The sequence below is a fragment of the Scatophagus argus genome, chromosome 19 (genome assembly GCF_020382885.2).
Source record: "Scatophagus argus isolate fScaArg1 chromosome 19, fScaArg1.pri, whole genome shotgun sequence".
In the NCBI taxonomy this organism is placed as follows: domain Eukaryota; kingdom Metazoa; phylum Chordata; class Actinopteri; family Scatophagidae; genus Scatophagus; species Scatophagus argus.
This window is the reverse complement of record NC_058511.1, coordinates 10,838,390-10,860,155: the sequence shown is the minus strand read 5'-3', so window position 1 is coordinate 10,860,155 and position 21,766 is coordinate 10,838,390. Positions and strand designations below refer to the sequence as shown.

Genomic DNA, 21,766 nt, shown 5'->3' with positions numbered 1-21,766 from the left:
GAGTGTATCACATGCACCAGTAGCACATTACATAACATTTTGACATTGTCTGAAGGTATTGTAGCAAGAACACTTGAATACAATGCTTTATTTGAGTTGGGCCTTTAATATTTGGGTGGAGTGTGGCTGATACATAAGTAGGTTGAGATCAGCTGATACTGGCTGAACACAGAGCCAGATTAGTAGTGACATTTATTATAAAAATATTTGATTCTTGTTTCAAGGATAATATATGTTTTGTTATTTGTATTTTTATACACATCATTACTGTTGAATTTCAGTTGAAAATAAATTTGTATTTTCATGATTTTACTGGATATTATATCTAATATCAGTGTAATGGAAAATCATTCCTCTGTAGATGTTTTAAATAAAATGATATGTGACTAACATTTTTGGTAGCCTACTATCCATATTTTCTTTACATTGACACATCAGTATGATGCACAAAAACCCAGCATCAGTCGTGTTATAGCTCCGTGTTCATCGGTCTTGGGTGACCCAGCACTCGTGGCATGTATTTATGCCGTGATTGTGTGGCTATGGCGCCCTCTGTTGGCAAAGATAATCAGTTGCAGAAATGAAACAACGATAATATCAATGGTTAAAATAATGAAATAACCAATATATTTTCAGAGTATGTAAATATCAAAATATTAAATTATGAAACATACATTACATATTTTATTGTTGTTGCATGTTTACGACAAATAACCGGGGTGGCCAAATATTGTATTCAGGCATTTTCTAGGAAGCCTATTCGACTCTAGTCAAGCTGTTTAAGGACCCCAGGATGTCCATGCTTGCTGAGCGTATGTACATTTATTCCGGAGTTTTGATGGCTATTTCCTTTTTTCTTTCAGTTAAACAATATGCATTTCTGTGTTTTGTGTTCGTAAAAAATGCCGCTACCACCCGTTAAGAGACTTTCTTCCAAAATGTTTTAGTATTTCGTATTTGTTAAGGTATTCGGGTTGTTAGCATTAGCATTAGCCACAGCAGTCTGCAAACACGTGTCTTGTAACTTTGTACCTTTACTGTACTAACTTGTCATTAGCTTATTTTAGCTAACTCTGTCGTACTTACTGAACGCTTGTGTCACTAATTATTCGTAGGCCCCTTTTAAACTTGTACGCGCTGACATACACACACAAGTTATTCTCAGCGCATGGCTGGAGTTTAAACTTAAAACATTGCTTGTGCTTTGTTCTCGTAATGTTGACAGCTGTCAGTTGACGTGTTTACATGCACTTGAGGCTTCATTTCAAAGTAGCTATTGCATCACAGTGCGTATACAAGCGTTATCCCCCTTCATCTCGATTTTGATTGCCTGTCCTAATCGATTATGTATCTTTTCCTTGCATGGTTTTTATGTAATGATATTGTTGCACTCTTTCTAGCCCGGAGGAAACAGAAGTGGTCTGTTGACCCCAGGAACAGCGCCTGGAGTAATGACGACTCCAAATTTGGCCAGAAGATGCTGGAGCGAATGGGCTGGTCCAAGGGGAAGGTCAGTGCCGAAACGGATCCGTACTGCTTCACTTTGAGTCAGCTGTACTGTGATTTCTGGAAACCTTGGCAGTGAACATCAGATGTCACATGTTATACCTTCTCTTTTCATGTCAAGGGCCTGGGAAGAAGTGAGCAAGGCTCCACTGACCACATCAGAGTAAAACTTAAAAACGACAACTATGGTCTTGGAGCCAATGCCAGCTATGAGGTGAGCACATTTAACACTGACTTTTTTGTACTGTTCATTCTTCAGTATTTCAGTATCTGTGTTTATGCTGATTACGGTTATCACAATTGTACTGCCTTGGGTTAAAAATTTGAGTGGAGATATGTTTGTTTGGTTTTTTTTTTAAACTTTGTAACTTCAGATACTATCAGATGTGGATGTTGTTTTGTTTTAAACATGTATAATACTTTGATACTTTTGACAGCCCAAAGTTTAACACATCCTAGTAAAATCAAATAAGGAAGCTGATATGTAATCGACAGATCATCTTAGTGGTTACATTATTCACAAGGTTATTTGTAAGTAGAGGTTTTAATGCGTGGGAACAGTGCATGTTCATGTGAAGTGTGGTGTATTTAAACTAACTGAACAACATTTATGATTCTTTTATGAGTCATTTATTTCAGTACAGGTTTTTACTGCAATTTTGCTATAATATAGATATCAAAGCACCACAGTAATAATACACACATTATGAGCTATGGTGCACCCACAGCTTAGTGGCCCCAGTTTCATCTGCATTACATTATACAGAGGGGTTTTGTGAAATTTAGTAACCCCCTCCAATTTGTATAAATGGACTGGACAAAATAATATAAACAACTGTCTACAACTATAACAGAATACTGTTTGGCAGCACCACAAACTGCAGCCTCCAAAATTACTGCACAGTTGTGTCAACACTATTTGAAGTTTCAACAAAAATGATTTATTGCAGAACTGTTTTATTAGGCTGTATTATTTTTAGCTGGGTGTACCTAATAAACTGGCAGCTGAGTGTACAAATCCATATTTGTCTGTCATATTCATTTGTAAATTATCAGGAAATTATAAAGACATGTAATTGTTGTACAGAAGTAGTTATTATTTATTTATTTATTTTTCTTTTGGTTCTGTTTTGTTAACATCTGCCGTGTTTACAGGATAACTGGATTGCCCACCAAGATGATTTCAATGAGCTTCTTGCTCAGTTGAACAACCACCATAGTCAAAACAATAGCACAGGTATGTACAAACAGTAGTGTTAAGATGTGTAATTTGTATATGCATACTGCACTGTGATACACAGATAAGATGATGATTTGTGTTGGACAACTTCATAGAGTGAGACTCTTTACTGCTTAAAACAGTTTCTCTTGTTCATTACAAACTGATTCTCCTCCTAACACTAACGAAAATGACTTAATTGATTTCATTATTGAACAAAAAAAAAATTTAAATTTTTCTTCCCCTCGCAACAACATGGCTCATTGTTGTTTCTACGTATTTGGTGGACAGTAATATAGAAATTGTTCATGCACTAAATATTTGTCAGCCATTGTACTTAGGCACTGCTTTCATTTTAAATGCATGTTAATCACCATCCACACTTGACACATGATGTGTACCTAGTTTCAGTGTTAACCTCGACTCTGCTGCTCTGTATCATACCTGACAGCACCAATTTACAGTGCAGCTTTTTTCTGGTTTTGTTGTTCCATTTCTTGGACAGTAGAGGGTGCTGCACTGCAACATTTAAGAGAGAAAACCTTTGAGATGCTCTCACTGTCATACAGTGAACATCTTTATTATCACTGCTCCATGGAACAAAGCAGATAAAGAATACTGTTATATCCAAGTTGGTAAAGATGTGCAGAGTTAGTGAACATTTTAAATTTGTAACTACATGCGATGTATACATTTTTTTTATTATCTGTAGAACCTCCACCAGAGGAGAAGAAAGGATTCAGCTTGGAGGAGAAATCCAAGATGTCCAGAAAGAGGGTCCATTACATGAAGTTCACTAAAGGTGGGTTTTTATCTTTTTGGAAGTTTTTTACAGCAGCAGAGAGAGTGGAGGGATACACAGGAAGCTGTTAAATGTCCTCACAGTGTTTTTATTTCTTATTCTCAACAGTGACTACAAACTCGGTCAGAGTGAATCAGCTGCCCATCTCGTAGTAAAAAATGTTAAAATATTGACCAAAAGTAGTTAAAGAAAATCATGTACTGATTAAAGCTCAACACATTTTATTTGCCAGTGAAAACTCTAACTACTCTGTCCAGCTTCACACAGTCCACAAACAGACAGCCTTTACTCTGGTCGCGCCTCGTTCACTTGGCTCAGGCCACAGATGCTGATCACAGCTCAGTTAGTGCTGGGTCAGATGGCCCGGTCAGTGCTAGAGGAGGTTATTAATAACTCTTCCTTCTACTTTCATTACTCCTTTACACGTCAGGAAATCAAGATTTGCTGGTCAAGGCCGGTGCACTGATAGGCACGAGGAGGAATTTGGTGTTCAGGACCACTGGAGACCAACATGAATAACCAGTAGCCCATATTTTACTGCTGAGTTGCACTACTTACTCTGAGCATAGTTGAGTGATTACAAGCAAAATTTGCTGATAAAATGTGCAATATTTTTTCATATTTTTCAAGTTCTTTTTGTGAGAAAGTAGTGTGCACTCATCAAATGTGTACATGTGTTAAAGCAGTTGATCTATAATCGGGTTTATGATTGGGTTAAATGTACCTCATCAGGTCATCTTACATGGAGTGGGGGGGAAATATCTCAACATTTGCCTCACCTGGAAGAACCTTGTGTATTTTACGTCATTCAATAGCAACTTCCTGTTTCCTGTTTGGGGCATCTGGCATGTCCATTTACTCCAAACCACCAAAAAAAAAACAACAAATCCCAGGAGCAGTGTGGCCCCCTTAGATGACCCTGCAAGATACAGTATGTCCGTGGTCTCTCCCCCAGACCCTCTCACCCTGTTTTTGTGATCTTAATTTGGCAGGAGCCAGGAAAAGATCCACAGCCTCACTTAAGACATAATGTACAGACATTAGGGGTGTGAATGATGAATCTTGTTTTTCATAATCTGGATCATCTCCTGCCTTCACTCTTTATACATGCTTCTCTGATGTCATACAGCTCGATATAACAACAAATTTTCTGATTCATGCAGCCGCGCCTTTGCCTCAGATGGCGTCCCATCTTCTGTTTGCCGGTTTGATTATAAATGCATCCATGGAATTTCTAAACATCGCTCCACTTTGTTTAATGTTACATTTTGTCTGAAAATATTGTGAATCTCACCAAATTGCGAGCTCACTGAATTAGTAAACTCTTATTTAGGACTCTCAGTCCTTCGAACTTGTATTCACCCCTAAAACAGCCTCATTGACCTCGTTAAAAGTGGCACGAACAGTGCAATTGTGTGTCCTGGGTCACTGGTCATTTGTGTTGACTATGAACTTTGGCCTCGTGGGTTCTCATCTTTGCCTTAGGATCCACTTGCAGTCTGATCCTGTTGGACTTTAAGCTCTAATCCATTTGAGGAGATTCCATCCATTATTACCACCAGCTGTTTATAAATGTCAGAGGAACCTGAAAGAGCAGGTACCACCTTACACTTAGTACTATTTGTTATATAAAGACAGGTGACAACCCCTCCCTGTCACTTATTTTCTCAGAATGTCAGAAAGCAGAGGGGGAGGCCTGTCAGCAGGTAGGAATGTTTCACTGGAATTGAATCTGAAGTCGGTTTGTGACTTTGTAGATGGCAAACCTGTCAATTCAGCTGTCTTTGGCAATACGACACCATTTAAAGTTGGTTCTTCTCAAAGAGGTCACAACGGTTGTCATGCAACGAACAAGATGCTGTCAACACGTTTGTCCATATGCCCCTCATAGCTTAATTGTATACCTGAGAGTCGAGTGTTATGCCTGACTGATATAAAATTTCAGTACACTTTGCCTGTGAACTTGTCAGTTTTTATATGACTAATTGTTGGAAATGTTGATGGCCCTCTTGCAGTGATAGACGATACCTACAGGAACTCTTAGTTTATTTGTTTAGCAATATATATTGTGTCTATTTATCTAGATAGATTTTTTTTTTTCTCCAGTCATGTTCCTTCTTTTGACATTGCCTCACAGCGTCCAGCTTGGGGTCTAGATTGGCACGGGCAACCAAAGTGTTACCTGGCAAGCAGCTACATGCATTAACCTGCCACGCCTGTTTGCATGCTTCCACCAACTGCTCCGATGCCAGCTCCCCTCCCTGTGAAGCTGTTGCCAAGTTGAGGCTTGGTAATAGATTTAGTGTTGCTAAGCTTGTTACATGAGAGGTCGGAGAAGTCATGTACTACTACATAGTTCTCCGCAGATCATATGCAAGCAGACAATAGATTGGTAGTGAGAGGCTTTAGAAGACTATGCACTAGTCTTGACATGTATTATTGATTGATTGGTTAATTGCACTTGAAATTAAATCTATAAAAACATGGCTGCAAAAAATCTTGTGGCCACAGAAGCATCTGAGATCCTTCCAGGACCCCCCCACCCCCCATTGCAGGCCTTTTTCTTCCATCTCTCCTGCTTTTTTATCGATATCCTGTTCAGACCGGTTCCCTCACTGCCAGTACTGAGGATTGATGGTCTTTGTTTGTGGAGAAAGGCACCAAAATCTCCCCTGCTCAGGTCCGGGAGCCCACAGCATAAAACCAGTAACCCAGTTTTAATTGCTGCCTCCATCTATCACCTGTCATGGCAGCAGGAGTGCTTGATGCAGAATTTAACTACTGCTTTCCATCCGTTGCTCTGTGTGCTTGGTTGTGTTGCAGTCTTTGGGCTTTTAATGAAGCACATCAACAACGCAAGTCACCTCCAGTTTGTGTTAAGCCTGTGTTTAGTACTGGTGACATTGATATGACTGAACGCCTTTTTTTTTTTCTTGGTTAATTTATCAAATTAATATATTTCTCTGTGGCACCTCAGTGATTTGTCAGTCTGGTTATCAGTGCTGACAGTTGTTGCCTTTTCAGCCGTGTCCTTGGAAACCAGCATGCGTTCACTAACTCTTTCCACTGCACGTTAGCAGCACCCATGCTTCATCCTGCTTGAGGGCATCCAGCCACCTTTGGAACATTTATGGGAAAAGTAGGGTTAAGCTCCTGGGGTTTTTTTTTATAATAACAGAACACTGTTATTTGCACTTTCACCTGAAAGCCTGAGAAGTTGACAAGTACTTCCTCATCCAAACAGCAGAAAGGTTAAATTGGACATAATTTTATTTTTGACCGAAGTTCACAAGATTGCAAACTCCCCTCAGTTTATTTTACTCTTCAATGTACTTCTTTGGTTTTACTTCTTAGACCTGTATGTGCAGTGACTTTCAAAGCCAAGAGTAGGGGAGATAGAGGTTTAAAAGCAATAAATAACCAAATGTTATCAGAGTCCCACTGAAGGAAGAGGATGCAGCTGTACGAACAGGACCCAGGCTTGAGACAGGCGACTGTGTGCTTCAGGAGTCTTTGAGGCCCCACTTGAAAATGGGAATCCGGAGGCGTGGCGTGGCAGACCTCATCGTCGGTTTATTTTTCGTTGCTGTTTTATCCCTGGAGCAAGAAACAAACCACGAAAGCCTCCCCTTTCCTTAGTCAAGAGATCACCTCCTCTTACCCTTTAACCTCAACATACGCATCTATTTTTAAAGCAATCTTCGTAGCTAACAGCATCTATAGTACTTAGTAAAGTGATCTGTTCATCAGGAAAGTTGTAAGACCCAGCGAGTTGAGACAGAGCATCCAAAAGTTGTCAGAAAGAAAATATTTTCTTTGTAATGATCCTGTTTCACTGACATAGTTGGTAGTGTGTGACATCACGCGTGAGAGATCATACCTGTTCATCCAGATTACTCAAAGCGAGAGGCGATTGGGCTGCAGAGTGGAAATTAGAGACATCATTCTCCCTGTCAGAAATCAGTGTATCACCAAAATGAGTTTGACGCTGTGATTTTTAAGGAAGGTTGTTTTTTTTTTCTCCATTTAGGAAAGGATCTGTCCTCCCGTACTGAAACAGACCTCAATTGCATCTTTGGGAAGAGAGCAAGATCTGCCAAAGAACAAGAGCAGGTAAGAGATTCTGCACATTGTCCATCACTCATACTAACTTTACAACTTTCTGATAAATTTCGGCTTTGCTTGGTTGTATTCTGGTGTAAAACAAATGTATTGAAATATTCCCCACAAAAGGAAAAGATGCAATAAAACAAACTTGTGGTTAATGAACCAGCGAACCTGTTTCTAGGACTTTCGTGTGTCATAGTTATGTCCAAACTATGAAATATCATCTTGGCTTACCCATAAAATAGAATTACATTCATTAAATCTAATCATATCAAAGTGCATTTTATCCATGTACAAGAGATCTACAGTCCACGGCGAGGTGAGACTGTACTTTTCTATGCTGAGACAGCAGGCCTGTGATTGTTCTTCACCCAGTCAATGTCAAATGTGCACTGGGGGAGGAGATGGCATACCTCTGGCCAGGTGGCTCGAGCTTATCTGCCTCTGTCTCCTTAATTAAGGATGACCACTTGCGCTGATGCCTCCATCAATCGCTGCAGTATCATGTGATCCTTCTGCTTCTAGGTCCTGAGGAGCCTATGGCCCTAGATTAGCCATGTCACAGCATGCGGCTTTAACATTGCCAAAAGGCCACTGATGGCGGCAAGAGCACCTAAATCCAGTTAAAGGATTTGCACTCTTACCCCCTACTCCTCTCTTTGCACTTACTCTCTTCCCTACCTCTGTCTTCGAGCGCTCACATCAGGTAGTTGTAATGCCGACAGGCATTATTAAAGGCAAATCAAAATTGGGGTGATGTGTGCAGAAACCTGAAATGATGACGTTTGCAAAAAAAAAAAAAGTTCTTTTAGCTCTTGGCGCTGGTAGTTGGTCACTTCAAACGTCACTTTGCCATTTGGCATTATGCTGGCTCTCATGCTTTTGAAACATAGCTTACAGGCTCAAACAGGTGCAAGTTGCATTTCAGGCCCAAGTTTCCTTGGCATACTTATCAAAAACAAAACCTGACTATTTGTTATTTCATTAGAAATTGCTTGACTTGGAATGGAGAAAGAAAATCCTTCAGTTGAAAAGGAGGCAGGAAACTGGCATATAAAATTATCATGTTACATAAATACTACAAATTTAAAATCTCAATAATCCCACTGATGTCATTGTTAGAGCAGTTTGAGATATTAGATGTTTTGGATGTTAAGAGGTGTTAAAATGTTAAAATTCTTGCAAAATCAGAAAACCTGAAATGTGGGATTATCATTATAAAGACATGCGAAGTCCCTGCAGCAGACACAAAACTTCTGTGTATTAAGAATTAACAAACTTTTTTTTAATGAACTGGTATTTTTGTGTCACAAGTTCTGCTGATCCTATACAGAACCAGAAGGACAATGACAAATGTTGCTTTTGGAAACAGAAAACCCTCTTGTTGGCTTGCTCTGTTTATCTCAAGCGTTTAGCTTGAAGAAATTGGCATCTTGAAATCCATAAATTGTGCGAGAAAAAATCCTCTCTATTCCCCCTGCAGGTGCCGAGCCATAACATCACAATGGCTTCTGCTCCCTAGCTGATTAACATTGGAAATGCAAGAAATACACACCATCATTTTCTCCTTAATCGTTTGGTTATGGGTTGTTATTTTTCAGCCAGCAGGGACACCATTGACCATATCGAAAACACTGAACACAATCACAATGGCTTCCCATGAGGCCTTGTGTTGAAGCCCAGCAACATCTGAGGTTGCTGGGAAGAGGTAAAGAGGGTGATGGACCAATCAAGCTCTAGGCATTGTGTAGGATCTCCTGTGAATGTGTCCGTGACACTGCCACTGACCCTCGGTTCGCCCTGATCTGTGCTTACAGTACTGTTGCAGTGCAATATACGCACACGCAATAATCTCAATACCCCAAAGAGTTGTATTCCTAAGCAGTGACTACTTCAGCATTAGGAGTTTTGGTCCAGTGATGGAGTTTACTTGAAGGGGTGTGCACATGTAGCAAACAGTTGCATTATAATGTATCTGCATCCTGACAAGGTCAGGCCAGAATACTCGTCTGAATCTGGATCGCCTTCTCCAAAACTGGCCCCCTTTCCCGCTCATGAATCTTCCAGCACTTCACCCACCACCTACTGCTGTCTCTCCAGCCTCCCTTCCACCAGTCCCCCACTGCTGGGGTTTTCCTTCCTCCCGCAGTGATGTGCTTCCTGCTCGCCTCTTATCGCTGCTCACAACGCTCCCTGAAACACAGACAGGCAGACACACACATACACGCACACACAGCTGTCCCAAATTCTTCTATTCATCAAAGGCTGCTCTGGATGTGATGAAAAGAACATATGAGCACATGGGGCATATTGACTCCTTCATATTAATTGATTATAAACTAAGTCTCATCCATTATTGTGTTTCACCTGAACTACAGTTCTGATTATGTTTAGGTGTAAATCTCCTATCTTGACCGCAGGGCTAGTTTGAATGGTAAAGCCTTCTTTTGTTCAAGTTAAATTTTTTTATTTTAATCTACATTGTATTTTCTGTGAAAATGCCTTTTTACTTCAAAACTCAGATGTTGGAGAAATGCTGTAGATAATCTTCAAACAATCTCAGATGGACACACGAGAGAAGACAATTTAATACCATAGTGCAGATTACAAATTTGTTACATAGAAACATTAAAAGTCCAGGCCTGACCACTCAGTAGGCAATTTGTCCACTTTATTAGGAACACCTGTGCAACCTAATGCAATACAACTGTTTACTTTTATTATGCCTATAATGTTTTTTTTTTAAGGTGCCCTTCTCAATATAATCCAGTCGAGTACAACACCCCCACTATCTATGGCATCAGTATTAAGCATATAAATAAACTTACTCTTAATCTCTGATAGCGTCAACAAAAACTGGACATTATAAGCTTTATAAAGGTAGAATTTATGGCTGAGCTGTTGTGTTGAGATGCTATAGATTGTAGTACAAAGTTGCTAATCTACTTGTTAAACACAAACTGTTATCTACAAATTAAATAAATAGCCAGCATTTCACCCACAGCTTCTTTCCACTTCACCTGAAAATATATGCTTAAAACCCTTATTTACTCTCCCTGACCAGTGAGGGGTCATCAAGTTGTGGTGGAGCACCTGTCCATCTACATAGCTCTCTGTTATCCATCACCCATCCCACGCTTGCAAGCCCCCTCCATCTCTTGCCTCCTCTTGTGCCCCTCCACACAATTACTCACGGCATGACAAACGACAGGCTCCCTCTGCCGAGATATCAAAAAGCCCCGGCCACTTCTAAATGAAGGCACTTTGGCAGCCCTGTGCTCCCCATGCTTATCGGCGGGCGAGCAGTGCCCCTGGCCGTCCTGCGTCCCGCTCTCCTTCCCCCACCTTCTCCACCACCCTGCCCTCCTCATGGGGTTTAGTTAGGGGAGCCACATGGAGGGCCAGCCCGGCTTGATTTATCTCCCTTGCCCCTCTGCCCGGCCACTCAGGCAGGCCGAAAGAGCCGACGAGGCTCCAGCGGGCCTCAGCTCGAAAGCCCAGCATTAGCTGAAATAAACCACTCCGCCGCCCAGTGAAAAATGTCCTCTGATTGGCTAATTAATCAGTCAAAGGGGAGCGACGCGGCTTGTGACTTGAGGGACCCAAGCGGGCGACCGCAGTGGGCCTGCTGATAAATAGACTCCCCGCCGATTCATATATCAACAAAAGTTAGTCATTTTTTAAAGCCGCCAGCTCGGATGAAAGGTGGAAACAAGCTATAGTTTCATTTTCTCCACTCGCGTTTCTTTCTACATTTCTTTTTTTAGGGGGGTGTGTGCCTTGAAAAAGAAAAAAATTTGGTTTCATTTTTTTTTTTACTTTTAAAATGATATTTTGCCTTATATAAAAATTCCACATATTGATTTTTGTGTAAAATCTCTATCATAATTTGACATCATTTAACTTTTAAATTACCGACTTAAATTTTTAATTCATTGGTTCAGCATCGTAATTATTATAGTGAAAAATAACATTCATATATAATGAATTATACAGTAAATTAAGTTTTAAGTAATCAAGTTTTACAATCAACTAACATGCGACGTAATCGTTAGAAACATTGTTGCGATATCAACTATTCATTAGTTCTGTACTCCTTAAAATTGTCAGGAAAGAAAAATGGCTGAGTATAATTTGGTTCAAGGCTTGTTTTGACGTCCTAACAGTCCAGTCAGACAGTTGGTATGGGGCACCCTGTTCTTGGGTCAGCATGACCCCTGTGGCCTCTCCCACTCCCACTCCTACTCACGCACAAAGGGCTGAGGATCGGGCCTCATCGGGTGGCACCTGTTGCAACTCTTTCCTGCCCACGCGTCGTCCACATGAAGGATCACACGTCAGTGGTGGCTCCCCCGATACCGTCATCTTAAGGAATATGGGACAGGGGTGGTGCGGGTTGTTATGGGCTTGAGCGTTTGGCAGATGCGTCGGCGAGGCACCAGTGAGCCAGTGGGTGGAGTTGAACAGTGAAACTTTGCTGATGGCGCACAAGCAAAATGTTGTTTTGGTACAGAAATTGTTTGCAACTCATGTATGTATTTCTTAGGTAGCAACTCAACAGTCCTGTGAAGAGTGAACTCAGAAGAGTTCAGTTGTTATTTTTAAAAGTGTGGCACAGTTTTTATTAACTGGGCTAGTTGATAAGGCATAAAATGAAAATATGAACTTATCATTTTTCAGTTTTTCAGTTTAATTCCATTAAAGAATTTGGCTTCATTGGGTAATTGACTTTATAAATAGAAATGTGGCACCAAAGCAGAGAATTGTTTTTGACTCACTCGTCCATCAACTCACAACATTGATCTGTTGAAACAGGATGCCAGTGTAAACGTGTCTTGCCGTTGTATAGTTGAATGGACCATTGCGCTCATGCAGGTTGTCGGCTTATTGTGAAGCCGACGAGCTCTAATTCTTTCTCAGATAACATCTAATTGCCTCAAGCAAAAGCTCTCCCTTTCTTGAGTGTGTTTGTTGACAGGCCCTTTTGCTTCTGCCGCTGAAAATATCAAGACCCGCCAAGTAACCACCCCTCCTGCAGAGAAACACACATTTACCACCTACCTCCCTGGCAGTTATGTAGACTGCTCCCTCCTGGCATGCCAGCTTGCTGACACTTACAGATTAGCGCAGGACAGAAAAGAAAAAGAGGGCGTCCGTCTCTTAGTTACAGGCCTAAACCAGAATCCATGGGGCTGGGGTAATTACCGCCTGGTGAAGCTAACCGCCCAAACATTTCCAGCCCTCTCGGCTGTTTACAGCCACCGAATACCATTTAATCACTGACTCTTTAATCTAATAAATCACAGCAGGGGAAAATAATCACTGTATCTTCTCTCTCTGGGGTGGGGGTGGTGGTACCCCTATGCTCTTGAGGGGGGCATTGTCGGCAAGCGTTTGCAATGTTGAACAAGCGCGGGGCAGTCACGCTGCATGCATAATGTTGTCTTCATTTGTTACTTGTGATAAACGTTCTTGCACCGGGCACAAAATGCAATTTTTCAAAACCCATTTTTTTTGTGTTTTGTCTTAGCTAACCACAGAAAGTGTGCCTTTAGCAAAAGTATTGCTTTGTGGAAGCTTCCATGTGTGTGTGGCATTTAATGTACTTACGGTACATCATCTTACAGTTTCTCCCTTTGTTACTCTGTAAATAGTATTTCTGTGGAGGACAAAACAAATCTGAGTATCACTTAGATAGTGACATTGCTTAAAAATTATTGATGATCAAGCGAAGGGTTAGTTTATTTACCAGCGAATAAGGGATCAACCTGTTTTTGTGTCCACCCACATCAGGCTCATGAAGGATGGGCTGCTGGACCCATGTGCTCATCAGGGAGAGACAGCTGGCTAATCAGGGCCTGATCCATAGACCCTGAGTATCGCCAAATTTATTATTGTGGCAGGACAATGAGGGCACACTCATGCAATTACAGACCCAACCAATATTGGCTAGAAATTATTGAAAAAACAGCAAGTAATGCAAACAGGCAGTTTTTTTTTTGTTTTTTTTTTAGAAAATAAATGAGCAACTGCAGCTTTGTCAAATGCTAATTAATGTGAGCCAAAAGGTGACTTTATACCTTTAGGATAGCTGATTGGTAAGATGTAATGCTCAATATTAAGCTGTTTTTTGTTTTGTTTTTTTTCTTTTTTAATTGCATCTAAAACAAGTAAACCTCTCAAACTTGCATTTCAGTCTTATCCGATTAAACAATTATGTTTTAGGTTTAGGTTTTCGTGTTTGATGCATAGTTTAACGTGATGCTTTCTATCTTTTATTAAACCTCATAAGCACACATTAAAGGACTTGAGGGACCGGTAAGGCTGAACTCAATACTGTTTATTACAGAGCTACTGTGAAAGGAACCCAAGTATTAAACAAGTTTTAGTGTGAAATCTTTGGTAATTTTTGAAATAAAATGGTTAACTAAAAAAGTATCCATTACCTGTCAGTTGGGTTTATGTATCAAAACCTCCCAGTAAAAAAAAATGCCTGAGTTTTCAAGCATTTTGCTTACAACCACATGGTTTTATCAGTGAAACAAAGCTGCCAAACTACCAGTGCTTTGCTGCACATTTTACACCTCTGTGTTCATGATAACAGGTGGTGTGTAATTAGGAATGATTGTTAAATTAAAAAAATAAAATAAATTATTGCTTTATTGTTAAAGCTTTGAATTAAGCACAACTGATCAGTGTGTTCATCATTGAACCCCCCAAATTAAGCACTCTATAGATCTACGATTAGTTGATTGAATGTCAGAAAAGTTCTGGATGGCATGTTCAGGCATTTAATGGCCCATTTTACTGTGTTAAATATTTGAACAGTTTGATGATGATCAGTATTATTTTTGAAAATTATGACCAAATTAACAGTAGTCAACAGTAAAGCAAGAAAGAATCTATACTGACTGTCAACAAGTGGTGCAAACTGAGCTATTATATATATCTGCATGTCAGGGACATTTTGCAGGTTAAAATCCGCTCCGACCCGGAGCAGATACAGTTTGGTACATACCTTTCTGCAGTTTAAATACAGAACTTTAAATACAGAGTCATTCATCTGTCACAAGGGCCTGGATTGTTTAACTGATTTCGTTTTGAGGGAGGCCAGCTTTCACTCTAGCACTTAATTGCACACTCTGAAGCTGAATGATTTAAGAATTAAAAGAATTACTGGATTGGACTCTATTGGCAGAGACTCAGTGTAGAAGACCTTGGACTGGGATCAAAAAATCTTAATTAGGACATCCCTAAAAGTTTTCTTTTAATTCTGTCTTTAACAATAAGTAGACAGAGTGGCTTTGGTTGCTCTGTAAAGTCTTAGATCCAATCTGTAGTGAACTAATAATATTATATTTCTCTGCTGCTCTCGGTGGGTCGAAAAAGTTTCACATGCACTCGAGTGAACCTTTTTTCACCATCCTTCTGCTGGCTTGATTGACTCTGCTCCTGAATATGTTGGCCTCAGTATCTTGGCACCTTGGCACGTGTCTTACCGTTGGCTTTCTATCAGCTACATTAGCACAGAGAGATAGAACTGGAGTGTCTTGAAGGAGGCGGCCTGTTGAATGTCTTCCCACCCTCTCCTTTTCTCTGGGACCCTCTGCGGGCCCTCCCTGTGTTCCCTGCCCAGCCCCAGCCCCCGCCAGGGGAGAGAACGAAGCAGGAAGGGCCCGATAGCCAGCCAGACCGCTCCTCTGCCGAAGGAGCCTTATCTCAGTACTGCACACAGTGCACCGAGCGCATCCTTTTCCTGGGGTTCTGGGTCCTGGAGGAGGAGGGGGAGGAGTAGACATGGCTGGATATAGGTGTGTTCTCCAACCCTCCACTCCTGAACCCCACTGTGTTGTGCCCTGGGACTGCCTTTTTCAGTCCTTCTTCTTTAGTTCCAGAAATTATATGAATTGATTATAGAAATTATAAACTGGTTGAGCTGTAGGTTTAAATGGCAAATCAGACATGGACTTCTAACCTATGCATAAAACTCAAGCACAAGAAGGCTCCAACTGTCTTTCTGCAGTTGTTTATAAGGGCCTTAAGTAATTTTCTGCATTGCAAAGCTTTTTACCGTTAGTCAGTGTTGTGACCGTCCAATTCAGGAATGTAAATGAGCACTGCAGTAATTTTATATTATTGTGAAATGCATTTAAACATTTCTCAGTCACTGTAACAGAACTGTTTTCTCATATTTTTGTTTCATGTTATTAATACTGCACACAATATTGAGATCGTTTTCTTAATGACGGGTTCAGAAAGTACATGAAATATGTTAAAATTTGATACCATAAATTCGTTTATTTGTTCATTTGTGACCTTTGTTTTATCTTTTAAACATTATATACTGAAGCTTGTATTTGTTGCACATAATTGGATCTGAGGATATCATCTCACACCTACTGTATATGGTGACCGATAATAAAAGGCCAGAGCAAATAACACACACCAGGAAATAAGGAAACAAGATCACAAACATTACAAGTTGTTTCTTAGTAACAGGTTGCCCTCAACAAAAATCTCCAGGGCTGCCAGTAGTGCTGACTGGATCTGTAAGTTTATATCCATACTGTATGTGTGTGTGTGTGTCCAGCACAGCTCCTGTCAGATCAGGGTCTAATGGAGATCCCCAGGCAGTGAGGATGAAGCACAAACCAAGTTCTGGCCACTTCCCCTGATGAAGGAGATGTTTCTCTCTCTCAGTCACCCTCCCCCCCTCGCTCATTCACCCTCTCCCTCTCTTGAGAGTAATTTCACAGGCAGTTCTAAAGTGGCCCCCAGCCATCTTCCCAAATCCCAGTTACATGTTGTTTGGCGCTGTCAGCTTTAAGCCTCATCTCCCCTCTTCCAAGCAGAGAGGATGCCATTGTGCAGTAACAGGGAGTATAGATTTTCTCTGGGAACTTGGAAAGTTTTGTCTAATGGCACCTCACCTGAAGGGCCTTATCCCCCTTGTTAGAAGTTTGGGGGGAGGGGGGTCAATCCAGTCAAGGTCTGAAGTGGCGTAAAACTTTGCAGTGCGTTTGAACCACCTGCTTTGTCATTTAGCCTCAATCATGTTCCATGACCACACCTTTTTAGATGTAATACAGTAAAAGAGAACATTCTCACCTGAATTATATTCGCAGCGCAATCATTTCTCTCAACATGAATCAATATATTAAGTTGCAAAAACAATGGTTGTTTCCCTTATGGAGATATATTGATTATGAGGAGCCTTTTACTTGGTTAGGACTAATAGCATGCAGAGTTTCATGTAAGTCCCTGCTGGCTGGTTAAAAAATCTGACACCTTTTTAAATAGATAAATACATTATACTCCAAACTCCAGAGGAAGCCCTGCACATTTCTACTAACGTCACTCTGTATTATTCAGGTCCCGCATGACTTGTTCGGCTCTCCACCCATATTGTTTCATTAGTCCATCAGTTAGCTTGTCTATCTCAATCAGCGCTGAGGGTCAAAGTAGCCTAATCTGAATGTAAAAGATTAAAGGCCAAACCATGAGGTGACTTGGCACAACAGTGTTTTCAATTCATCTCTAATCTGTAGGCTTTGAAAAATGCCGTCCACTTCACCCTCTCTTGAGGTAATACGCGGAGCAGCAGTATTGTTTAGTGCGATTCTCAGGAGGAGCCTCTGTATTCTTCTGGACAAATCATTATGCATTGAGTAGGCCATTAGGAAAATGAAGACAAATGGGTCGCAGGGGCAAGGTGACAAATTGTTCATACTGTAGAGTTAAAATCTAGAACGTGTTGTGCCTCAGTTGTGAAGTTGGCCCTGTTTAATATAGTAGCCTAAAGGTTGAAAACTGACTCACGACTTAAGGTAATGAATGGGTCCTGCTCTTTTCTCTTCTTAAAGAGCCCCTGACTGCCTCACTGGAATCGGTAGTTTTTTGCATCCACTTTCCAAAATGGGTCGATCTTTGTCAAAAATCTGTGAATCTGTTGTTTCTTTGCTTATTGACAGACAGTTATTTCATCTTAGCAGACACTGAACAATTGTGTAGATGTTGCAGGGGGAAAAGTCTCATATCTCAAAATCAAGAATTCCATATGCCAAACACCAGAATCCTGCATTAGCCAAGAAGAATGCTGGCCACACATACTGTGAACTCTCCAGAACGAAAATATGCTTTTGTGCTACAAAATACATAAACAGAACAACCTTTTGAAAAGAAAAAAGTGAACATAGATTTAAATTAACACCACTGCTCTTAGCTGCACGATTATAATATTTTATTAAAAGATATTCTGTTTTACCATTTAAAGGTTTCTCGAAAAGCATTGAGTTGATGTTTGAACTGTGCGCTGATTTTCCTGCTAAATTCACCGTTTGTGTGACGTTTATTTTACTCAAGCATTTCCAAGTTCTTTGCTTGACTTTTTTAAAAAAAAAAGCAGATCAGTTTTCTGTTCCACCCAGTTCATCATCAGTTTATTAAATTACCATATAATATATGGGTAAATATTTCTAAACCATCTGAAAAAAAAATCTGAAACTGATAATCTGTATATTGGGTGTCATTGCACTGCTGTCGTGGCATCATGTGAACTGTAAACTGTCAACACCTAGAGTGTATTTATGAAACAAGATATGTTTCTGCTCAGACTACTGTCATCAGACACTTATTCTCGTTTCACACTAAAATACTTTGTCAGTGAGAAGCTATGGAAAGGGTTGGCTGTTAAGGAGCAGGGACGCACAGCTGGATGTGTGGTGTTACATACATGGTGTTGTAAGAAGATGATAAATGTCAGATGCTTATTTTAAAGTGATCCTTTAACACCTATTGTTACATCAACATCCTATTTTGGCCTCTTTCCACTCACCGAAAATCTGTCTGGTTAACCTGTGCTTGATGATTGATGGATCACTTAAGCTCCTCTGCCCACCACTGTGTGCTGTCTATTCCTGTGTTCTGTGTAGTTTCTTTAAATCCTGCATTAAATCCTAACTGTCCTTTTTTTTTTCTTGTCTAGGAGAGCAACAGCAGCGATTCTCAGGGTGAGACAGAAGAAACTGCTCCTCCTGCTACTTCTAAACTGGATACAGAGTCCATCACTAAGACTGTGACAAGCACTCTCAATATGCAGGAGTATTTTGCACAGCGAATGGCTCAGCTGAAGAAGGCTCGTGGACAGGCCCAGAATACAGCACAGGCAGAAACGTCGGGTCCATCTAAGGAACCAAGTCCCACCTGCAGCAGCAACGATGACTCAGAAGAGCCCAAAAAGAAAAGGAAGAAAAAGAAGAAAAAGAGCAAAGAGGCAACAGATGAGGTGGAAGCAGCAGAACAGATCAACAGCGATCCCATCCTAATAGAGAATGATGAAGACCTACAGCAGGAGTGTCCCGGGAAAAAGAAGAAAAAGAGGAAAATGGTTGAAAATGACGGAGCTACAAATGAGAACTGTAGCTCCACCTCTGGTGTGGAGCAGAACTGTGAGGCGCTTCCTAAGTCCAAGAAGAGCAAGAAGCAACTTAAAAAACACAACCAGGAAACTGAGCTACTAAATGGTCAAGCGCCAACAGACAGTCGAACTGAAGAATCTGAGGTTGTTAACAAAAAGAAGAAGAAGAAACACAGAGAGGAGGTGGATGATGTAGTAAAAGAGGACAAAGAGGAGCCGTTAGAGAAGAAATCCAAAAGGGAAAAGAAGAAGAAGAAGAAGAAACAACAAGAATAGGATGGAATCAGTAGAAATGGCCTCCAGTTCCTGCTGTCTGTTAGACTTCAGGGGGACTCATCACAAACACGATCAGGAGGGCACGTGTATGGAGTCACTGCCTCATGTCTGTATACTAAAGAAGTAAAGAAATAATAATTTTTATACTCATTGTTACTATAACACAGATCCGGTCTGTATACTAAGGTTAAAGAAAGGCCACTGGCTGTAGTTTAATATCAAATGGGCAGATCTGAGGGTAGCATCGATCGACTCACCAACTCTGACCAAAAAAGGGTGTTCTTTTATCTCTCAGACAAATCTGTTTCTCTATGTGTCTAAAATGTTATAATACAGACATCTTAGATTTGTACTTTTTAGCTGAGCCTGTTTTTCATCCATTCAGTCTTGTCTTACTGATAAAAAAAATTGCCCCAAATTGCTAATTCCCCAAATCCACCAAATAATTCATGATAAAAAAATGTTATTTTATGCATTTTTTTCCCCCCGAAACAACATGAATTGTGTTCTAATCATCTTGTACGCACCAGCTTTTCTATTTATTTAAGCAATATTCCACGGACAGATTTTGTCAGTTTTGTAACATAAATTTATAGTCTCTTTGATGGTATGTGACCAGACAAATCTGAATGGATTTAAATAGATTTTTGTTTTTTTGCCAGAAATCTGAAAAACTTTTGTCTGACACATTCATGTGCTGTAAGAAAATCAACTTTGGTGCTTAACAGGAGCATTTTATAAATAAATCCAGTCATAAATGCATGTTTGTTTGTTCTTCCCTGGAAGCTGGAATGAAATTTGAGCATATTAAGAAAATACAGGAGAATATTCAGAAGAAAAGGATTCACTTGAGCCAAACACGGAACACCACTGAGCTGAAAGATCTGAATCTGAAAAATGACAACACTCATCCTTTCCACTTCCAAATGTGTTGTACAAGGTTACGAAATCGTTTCTTTGACTTGACGGATGAGCTCTTAACAAACCAGTCTTGTTCAGCAGACACAGTGGATGGTATGAGTCAAAGGAGGCTGGAGCTGTCCAGTATGAGACGTCAAAACCGTACAGATTTCCTCATCCCCGTTTGTGAATCTAAGTTCGAACTGGTTCAGTTTGTCATTTTGACTGTTAACGTAAGATTTGCAGGTGTGACAGATAAAAGTTAAACTCGAGAGCCATTAGTCCATAGAAATAAAACAACAATAAAACTGCGTGAGTACAAAATGGAGAAGTAAGTACTTTAAAAACTGAACCTTTATGTTAAATTCATTCATGATTCAGGGAAGGCTGCGTCATTTCTTTAGTTTACACAGAGTGGAGGTGAAATTGAAGGTGCCTCGTTACAAACACGAAAACGTGGCCCTCCAGAATGTTCTGTGTTTGGAAAAACACCACTTGAATAAAATGAGACTTGTCTTTTTTAAAAGTCATGTTGATGAATAAACTGTATAACTGTCAAAATAAAGCTGATCACTTTTATTTTGAAAGCTTCATTAAAAATATACATTTGAATGTTACAAGAAAATGTAACATTTGAATTCATTCATAAACTTTTGGTTATTGTACTTCCTTAAAAACAAATATGATGATATCACCATGGTGACACATGCTTTCATACAGCACCAACACAGAGACAAACCCCCTCCTCAAGTGTCCAGTAGCCACATGTCTTTTACACTGAAAGGGTGAACAACAGCAGGCTGATACAGCTCCCACCCACACAGCAGAAAACACAGAGCTATTAGTCATCCCAGAAACCCCCCAACCCAGAGCTTTCATGTGCTTAACTCCAGACTCCAAGTATGATGCGAAACTTTTGTGTCAGACGTTACCTGGCTGCTGTCCCTCACATGCACTCCCACGCACTCCTGTGCCTCCATCAGCTCACACTTGTTCTGTTATGCTGACTTCCCATCAACGTGGCCCATGTCAGAGCAGCCAGAGTGAGTGCAGCCCCATATATCACTGATGTGTCTGCTCTGTGCACAATCAGTGGCTTCAGGTGCCGTATCCTGTTCCTGTATGGGGGGGCGGGCAGGGGGTCACAAAAAGGCTTGAGCTGACACAGTTTGATGGGTGGGGAGGCATCCATGTTGCCTAACTCTGCAGGAAGAAAGCATGAAATTCTTTAATTTCAAGAGTTAAAGCCACAGTTTCTGGTCAGTTTACTCCCTATGCCATAAATATCACAAACTGAGATACTATCTGACCTGTGATCAGTAGCTCTAGAACTGTGTGTGTGTGTGTGTGTGTGTGTGTGTGCACGCCCTTTTGTGTGAGAGTGTGAGCTACACCATGGCTGCAGCCCAAGAGTATCCTGTCAACAGGAACTCCTGGATTTGATATGCACCGGCCTCTGGCCACAGAAGGAAACTGATTTGTTTGTAGTGTGTGTTCAGTGGTTTTATCTCTTCTGTCACCTCCAGATGTGATCAGAGGG

The 21,766-nt window shown here is 40.6% G+C and overlaps 1 protein-coding gene across 2 annotated transcripts; it reads left to right on the top strand.

The window, feature by feature from the left end:
* Positions 1-665: 665 nt before the first annotated feature.
* pinx1 (PIN2 (TERF1) interacting telomerase inhibitor 1) lies at positions 666-20,088 on the top strand. 2 transcript variants are annotated; one of them, XM_046373375.1, is made up of 7 exons: positions 666-812; positions 1,401-1,510; positions 1,628-1,720; positions 2,662-2,743; positions 3,438-3,527; positions 7,558-7,640; positions 18,619-20,088. In XM_046373375.1, exons 1-7 carry the CDS (start codon positions 794-796, stop codon positions 19,324-19,326), a joined length of 1,185 nt encoding a protein of 394 aa, XP_046229331.1. In that variant the 5' UTR covers positions 666-793; the 3' UTR covers positions 19,327-20,088. The 2 variants fall into 2 exon arrangements, with proteins under 2 accessions (XP_046229331.1, XP_046229332.1); XM_046373376.1 differs by lacking the exon at positions 666-812 and adding an exon at positions 848-965.
* Positions 20,089-21,766: the final 1,678 nt, after the last annotated feature.

Coding starts and splice junctions, on each gene's coding strand:
- pinx1 (XM_046373375.1), top strand. Junction 1,511..1,627: donor TGGGCTGGTCCAAGGGGAAG/GTCAGTGCCGAA, acceptor TTTCATGTCAAG/GGCCTGGGAAGAAGTGAGCA. Junction 3,528..7,557: donor TTACATGAAGTTCACTAAAG/GTGGGTTTTTAT, acceptor TTCTCCATTTAG/GAAAGGATCTGTCCTCCCGT.